Here is an 8,483-nt window from a genome sequence, read left to right as displayed (position 1 = left end):
TCCCAATAGAAGCTGCCGCACGAGCTAAGACCGAAGAAAGCGCGCTAAGTTAGGTCGGTTTTGCTTATATTTTTCTTCAATTGCAGAAGCGGGGTGCATCATGAGTTCTTGTCACAGGGTAGAACGGTCAATAAGAAATATTACCTGTAAGTTATGCGCAATTTGCGCGAAGTAATCCGACGGAAACGCCCGGATTTGTGGCTTTTGCTCCATGATAACACCCCTGCTCACACATCGTCTTCCCCAGATTTTTTCTTGTTCCCGAAACTGAAGAGGCCTATGAAAAGTGACGCTAAATAGATATACACGGCATCGAAGGAGGAGCTGAACAAGATCACAAGAAATGATTTTTTGAAGTGCTTGAGGATTGGAAAAAGCGTTGGCACAAGTGTATAATATCTAGTGGGGATTACTTTGAAGGGGACAAAANATACTCGATGAAGAAATGTAGTAATAAACATTGTCTTATTATTTTTTGGTATTAATAGCCCCTGTATAACTGTAGATAAATTAATTCAAAAACTAAATTACTTTCTCCTCATCATCATAACTTCGTCATTAGTCCTAACACTGATTGGACACGCACCTCCCATAGTCTGGACTCTTTCTGGATTGTTTTCAACTCTTGGCGCTTTGTGTTACGCTGAACTCGGTACTTCCATTATTAAAAAAAAAACACAAAATTCGCGATATACCTCGTACATTACAGTATGTGCAGAGTGGGGTAATCCGTAAGTATATGTTTCATTTTTCTTAGGGGGATGATAGTAGCTGAATGCTGAATTCATATTCAGGATAGCATCTTTTTTTTATGTTTTCGTGGAAGAGAGGAAAATGTCGGATTCCCGAGGAGGAAGTCCTCGGACCTACCGACTAAAACCCCTCTACCCCAGGCCGTTCTAAGACCAACTAGGGTCCTCTTCAGCCGATAGTATCTACATTTTATAAGTTAATGCATAATTTGTGTATATTTTCTAAACTTCTTTACTTTTCGTTTCTACTACATATTTCTAAATATTTTTGACTTCGCTCTACTGTCGGTATTTTCATCTACAATATTCTTTGTATTGGCTCTTTATTAACAAAATTCTGTCCTATAAATTCGCTAAAATACAGATCTAAAATCCGTTTTGTTCAGCCCGATTCCGTATTTTCTCAGGATATCAGAAAAGCTTCTTAGTTTTTTTTCATATTTTCTTGTATTCCTGTGCGAATTTTAAGTTTCTCATTTTTGTCTTCTTTTTTGCTTATCAACATCTTTAGTCAAACTTTCCAGTTCTTTCTATACACTTCTGCCTTTTCCATTAAAAAGTTTTTCATTTCTTTTTCCATCTTTTCTTTGTCATTTTCTTTTCTTCGGTTTGAATAATCGATATGTTATCCTTAACTATTATACATTCTTTTAATAACATATTGTCTTCTCTCTTCTGAATTTAACACCTTTTCTTCGTACTTTAAAGTTCTTTTCGAATATTTTATGGCTAATTTTTCTGTTTTTATTTCTTTTTGTAATAGGTATTTCGGATCTTTTTATATAATTTTAAAATTCATCTTACGTATCTGTCTTGAATGCTTCCCATTTTTTTTCTTTCTTCTCATCCTATGTTTCCGCTCCGTACAATAATATACTCTCTATTAATGTCTCGAATAGGAACATTCTTTTTTCAACTCTCTTTGAGGTTTGTTTCTCTCATTTCTCATATATTTTCCATTACCCTTATTGCTGTCTTCCTACGTTTTCTTATATGTCCATCTACTCCATTATTTTTTTGCAGTACGAATCTTAGGTAGTTAAACTCTGTAACTTCTTCGATTATTTTTCATATCCACTGGAAATTTAATTTCTTCTTTCGTTCTCCTGATTTTTTTTCCTTAAAATTTTTGACTTATCTGTATTTTATATCATTTCATTCAGTCGCTGATAATACTAAAGTCATCTGCATATTTAACTGACCAGATTTTTCTTCTACCGATTTTATAAATCCCCGTAAGTGCGGTGCTTAGTGGGCAACATTGTCTTATTCCCTTTTTCATTGCTATTTTTTTTTTATTTTTCTTCGTTGACTTCTATCTTAGAGTATGTTTCTTCGTACATTCCTCTCATCCTCACTCTTAATTTGTTGTCTATTTCTGGTTTTTCTAAGATTTTCCTATGTCTCTTTTGCGTTTATTAAACGCACCTCTTTCATCTCCGCAAAAAAAGAAGAGTATTTCGCTTTTATCATTCGTAATTTCTGCTTCATATGCTGTTTTAACCACGTAGATTACGTCAATAGTGCCTTTGTCATTTATGTATCCCATCTGGGTTTCTCCTAGTTCTTTTTTAAGTAGTGAGTTACTCTATTTCAGCGTAGATCTTGTAACCTGTACTTATGAGTGTAATTTTAAAAATATTATCATTTATTATATTCTTAATATTAATATGAAATAGAGCAAAATGTCATGGAAATCAACAAGAAATGGAATTGTCCAAAATGAAACTGCATCTGTGCATCTACTACATGCAAATGCTTTTCTTGATTTCAAGTATTCCCAATTGCTTATTTGTTATAATAACTTTATAGAATTAGTAAAGACCTTTCTTCAATTACCTAAGGCCAAGATAAAGATTTTCTTCATTTTCATTTTGTAACCTGAAGAAAACTACGCGGCGGACGGGATGACTGCAATACGTTTGAATTCAGCGGTAGAAATGTAGAAAGCTCAAACGAATTCATGCTTGACGTCGCGTCGTTGCCGGTAGGTTTTCTTCACGCATTTCTCTTTCATTTCCATTTTCCCCTTCTCGTTGGTAATTCGTAGCGATCGGATCGACCAAAGCTGCTTGCTGTATCTCTGTCCGATGTTCACACAATCTCGTTCCGGCAACGCAAGCGCTATGGTTTTCAGCAACATGTGCTAAATACGCCGGTACTGGTTTGTTGATTTCAATTTAACACGTGTAGTAGAGCCGTTGGAAACCGTTTCATTTTTACGCAGTGTGTGTATGAACAACATGTGGTTAGTGCTATTCATTATGTAGTGAACTATTCGGGTTTTCTTATTCTGCGAAGCACTAGTTGAAATAAGCGATGAGTAATTCTATAGAGCTCGTGAACGGTGGTAACAATGTCGTTGAACAGCAACCGACCGAGGGTGGTAAAGTAGAGCTGAAACGGAAAATCACCCTTCTGAACGGAGTCGGTTTGATAGTCGGAACAATAATAGGGAGCGGAATTTTCGTTTCTCCCGCGGGTGTTTATCAGAGTACGGAATCGGTGGGTGTTTCGATCATAGTCTGGACTCTTTCTGGATTGTTTTCAACTCTTGGCGCTTTGTGTTACGCTGAACTCGGTACTTCCATAACCAGATCTGGAGGTGATTACGCGTACATCTATTTGGCTTTTGGACCACTGGCTGCTTTCGTTAGATTGTGGGTCGCCATTCTCATTATTAGACCAACCACTCAAGCAATTATCGCACTCACGTTTGCCCAATATGCAGTCAAGCCGTTTTTCCCCGATTGCGAACCACCACAAAATTCCGTCAGACTTCTTGCTGCCGTTTGCTTATGTACGTAGGTATTAGTACTGCCACTTTCTCTTATCAAATACCTCTTTTATACTTTTAGTGCAAATTTAGATCACTTTTTATAAAAAATTACAATATTTAAATGAAACGGATTCCAATAACACATTCCTCATAACATTATTATAAAAATCTTTTTTTTTGTTGCTGAATGAACACGCATCAAATTAAAATAAGATAAAAGTAACACTAAAATTACCTGTGAACCCTCTGATAATTACAAAAACTTGCCAAAGTCTTAGTGAAGACAAAAACAGAGGTTTCAATTGTTAGATTTTCCGGTTCGCCAAAAAAAAATTAGTGTTGCAAGTTGAACGTGGCTGAATCTGAATTTCAATTCATGAAACCTATTTTTTTGATAATGCTGTAAAATTTTATTTCCGTATTTGGCTATTTGTCGTAGTTCTCTAAGAAAATAATTAAATACTTCACAATAGATACATATGTAGGTGCCGATTGCAGTAATTATAATCGTACTACAAAGTTTTACAAGCTTTTAATAACCCAGCAGTATTATACCAGTACAATAAGAATTTAAGTTTGAGATTCTTATTGGTATAAATCAATGTTTAGCAGGATTCTCTTGTTTGTCCAATTAGAACCCTCTTATTTACTTTTCAGCACTCTCTGTTTACACTAGGGAAATATTGAAATGCAGATAGGTAGGAATGTTACAGAAAATGCGCTTTATGTAGATTGTAGATGTCTGTGTTACAGTGGGAATACTTATATGCATAGATTTCTTCAAGCATTAGTGAGCCCCCGAGTAAAGAAACTTTCGACAATGATTGCATCATGCTGAAATGAACGCATACTTACGCAAGTGAAGATATGTTCGTGTTTTAGGTAAAAATAGCATCTTTACGCCAACACCCGAAAACCATTTTTATTACAATTTATATACAAAAATAGCTAACCGGTGTCTGGTTTTGATAAGAGTAGACAAATAGGGTTTTCTCACTCATTTCCTGTAGCAGACCACTATTTTTAATTTTATTTGTATCATTTCTCACTTCCAACGAATGAATGTTTAACATTAATTATTTATTTATGTACCATTCTTAATTTATTATTTGGACTGGACAACAGAATTGTTAATTGCAATCTTACGTGATAAGAAACGGTAAAAAAGAGACAAGCAGCTCTTTTGCAAATGATAGTTTATCGAACAGAAAGTTTCCTTCCATATAAGTATTCGTTCAGTACATATACATACGAGGTATGTTCAAAAAGTATCGCGAATTTTGTGTTTTTTCAAAAATTATTCATGAATATCTATTTTGTCTCCTTCAAAGTAATCCCTACCAGACATTATACACTTGTGCCCACGTTTTTTTCAATCCTCGAAATCATTTCATCTTATTGAGCTCCTTCTTCGATACCGCCTTTATCTCCTCAATCGTAGCATAGCGTAGTTTTTTCATGGACTTCCTCAGTTTCGGGAACAAAAAAGTCGCAAGGGGCCAGATCTGGGGAATATGGTGGCTGCGGCATTATTAGTGTGTTACTTTTGACCTAAAATTCGCGCACAAGCAACGATGTGTGAACGAGGGCGTTATCACAGTGCAAAAGACAATTTTTGTTCTTACACAAATCCAAACGTTTTTGGTGGATTTCTTCGCGCAAATTGCGCATAACTTGCAAGTAATATTCTTGATTGACCGTTCTAACCTGTGGCAAGAACTCATGATGCATCACGTCCCTGCAAACGAAGAAAACTGTAAGCAAAATCTTCACATTCGATCTAACTTGGTGCGCTTTTTTCGGTCTTAGCTCGTGCGGTAGCTTCATGATGATTGAGCTTTAGTTTCCATGCCATAACCATAAACCCATGATTCGTCACTAGTTAACACCCTCTGGAGCAAATTTGGGTCGTCGCAGACACAGTCCAACAGCTCCTTAGCAATGTCAATGCGAAGCTGTTTTTGGTCGAAATTGAGCAATTTTGGTACGAATGCCCAAATGATTGGTAAAAATCGAATGGCAGGAGTCAATCGATATGTTTAGGTCCTCAGCAATTTCTCAATGGTGATTCGCCGATACTATTTTTTTCAATTGATTAATGTGTTCATCTGTTGTCGAAGTACTCGGGCGTCCGGCACGTTCTCGTCGTTTAAATCTTCTTGGCTCTCTGAGAACATTTTGTACCACCGATAAACGTTGCTACGGTCGAAGGTAGCATCAGCATATGCCACAGTTAATATTCGGAATGCGTCCGTGCACTTAATTTTGTTTTTCACATAAAATTTGATAAGATCCTTTGTTCTATTTTGTGGAATAGGCAAAAATCGTAGACAGACCAAAACACGTATAAGCAAAGCAGGCATGAGTACCAACATCACGCCACAAAAAAATCGAAAATCGAAAGAACGTAACCCGCGGAAATTCAAAATTCGCGATACTTTTTGAGCCGACCTCGTACATATATGAAGGTGTACGTATACATATAGACATTTACTTTTCATGACTCAGCTTTTTATTTTTAATTCTCTGATTTAGAAAAATACTATCGTGGTTTACTTCAGACAGGATTTCTTCAAAAATCGAAATTGAGAAAGTAGAGATAGATATTACTCCTATTTTTTTTTTTAACATTTATTGAAATTTACCTATTGGTTATCATTGCTTTTTAAAAATTTTTTGTATTTATTTTAATTCATATTATAGATTGCGAATGATTTCTATCATCAAGTACAAGTCAAACCAATTTTGGAATTTTCTATCATCATTAGGAAAAACTAATGATCAGTTTATACAATACATTTCCTTTACGATTTTATAAAATTTTCCATATAAATAGTAAATAAATTAGAAACGTTCATTTTAGGAAACTGATAGAAATCGATGCGGAATTAAATGCTATATATTATTTACGGAAAAATAAAATTTACGACCTGAGTCTTGCCTGTTATGTAACTGTTATCGTAATTTGTTAGAGGTTCAGTAAAGCCGTTATTCGTTATGTAGGTAGGTAACTTTTCAAATTGTGCAATGAAGCATTAAGTAAGCAAATTGCCTTTTTAATTGTTAAAGGAACTATTGACCTTGAAAGAAGCTAAGAGGAGGTCTTACTTTTGATGAACTTGACTTCTACTAAAAAAAAAATAGATAGTAATAACTTTGGAATGGAAATAGGTTAGGTTGTTTCCATACAAAAAAAGTAAAATAAACTTTTCATGTTTAGGAGAGGTATGGGAAATAAAAGGGACCTGTAGTAGAAACATACATTTTCGTCTAGTGCATCGTTTCCTAACCTTTTGAAAAGTTGTGTCCCCCAGAATATGACAAAAATAAAATCAACGATCTTCATCGTAATAATTGTTAATTAATAATCAATAAATAATTGGAGCATAATTATGTATTTACTGATCTGATGAAGTCACAGTGAGGCGAAATAAAATTATTATTGATAATACTCGATGAAGAAATGTAGTAATAAACATTGTCTTATTATTTTTTGGTATTAATAGCCCCTGTATAACTGTAGATAAATTAATTCAAAAACTAAATTACTTTCTCCTCATCATCATAACTTCGTCATTAGTCCTAACACTGATTGGACACGCACCTCCACTCCTTCCTATCCTGAACTAATTTTCGTATTTCCTTAAAACTAGAACATTCCACATCCTTAAATATTTGCGAACACTAATCTAATCTAGGTCTACCTCTACTCCTCTTAACTTCTGTCTCTGCGTCTAATATGTCTCTGACTATACCTTCATGTCTGAGAAGGTGTTCTAACATGNAGCTAATTTTCGTATTTCCTTAAAACTAGAACATTCCACATCCTTAAATATTTGCGAACACTAATCTAATCTAGGTCTACCTCTACTCCTCTTAACTTCTGTCTCTGCGTCTAATATGTCTCTGACTATACCTTCATGTCTGAGAAGGTGTTCTAACAACTTATCTCGTCTATTTTTTATTCCTTCCTTAGAGTCCTCTGCTCTCCTGTTCTTTCTAATATCTCTTCATTTCTAACCTTTTCTAACCACGGTATCCTCATCATTCGCCTGTAACACCACATTTCGAAGGCTTCTAATCTCTTCCTTTGCGCCGCGGCCACCACCCATGTTTCGCACCCGTAAAGCGCCGCGCTCCAAACATACAGCTTTAACAATTGTTTTCGAATTTCTAAATTAATCGTTCGCGAGTATAGAAGTTACTTCTTTTTATTAAAAGCGACTCCACCCTGCGCTATCCTCTGCTTTATATCCCTACTACTCCTTTCGTCCTGACTTGCCTTACTTCCTAGATACCTAAAATGAGCCACTTCTATATTTTCGTCTCTTATCTTTACATTCGCTCTTTGCCTTCTTTTTCTTCTCTTGCATACCAGTATTTTGGTTTCACTTTTATTTATTTTCATACAAAACAATTTTGTTAATACCGTTTCCATTTTATTTAAAACTACCTCTAACTCCTCCTCGCGAGATGCTAATACTGCTATATTTCTACTTTCTCCTAAATTTAGTAACTTTGTTTGAAGCAATAAATCATTTTACAATTAGATACGTGTTGGAGTTCATTTTGATTTTGCATAAGTGATTGTAGTTTTTTTTAAACCTGCAGGTTTAGCTTTAGTGACAAATACATAGTAATATAATTAACAAAAAAATTGACCTTGAACTTTTTTAGTATAACTGTTGTGTATTATGTAATTTAAACTACAGGACTGAGATCCAAGTCTCCAATTGTGCTGATAATTCGGAAATCAAGGGACGTGTAAAAATGTTAAAAATATAAATTTTTTTGTGGCTATTTCGCGAAGACCTTCATATTAATCTTGAGAATGTCCTTCAGATCATTTTGCGATCACTGACTTTAATGTAGAGATGGAAATTAATAACAGTCAGTCTTGTTCTTTTTTTAATATTTTTATTGTTCCTCAACTTCTTTACTTATCTTAACAA

At 34.8% G+C, this 8,483-nt stretch overlaps 1 protein-coding gene across 1 annotated transcript in view; it reads left to right on the top strand.

Moving 5' to 3' along the window:
• Positions 1-2,763: 2,763 nt before the first annotated feature.
• The window catches only part of LOC108733862 (Y+L amino acid transporter 2), a gene marked incomplete at its 3' end in the record, with an annotated part of 29,500 nt that continues 23,780 nt past the window's right edge, over positions 2,764-8,483 (top strand). Inside the window, 1 exon segment of the mRNA XM_018465200.1 lies at positions 2,764-3,552. Within this exon segment, the coding sequence (XP_018320702.1) occupies positions 3,072-3,552 (481 nt within the window).

This window comes from Agrilus planipennis, unplaced genomic scaffold (assembly GCF_000699045.2).
Source record: "Agrilus planipennis isolate EAB-ADULT unplaced genomic scaffold, Apla_2.0 scaffold85, whole genome shotgun sequence".
NCBI classification, from domain to species: Eukaryota; Metazoa; Arthropoda; class Insecta; order Coleoptera; family Buprestidae; genus Agrilus; species Agrilus planipennis.
Note: the sequence above shows the minus strand (reverse complement) of the source record. Positions and strands in the feature narration are given on the sequence as shown.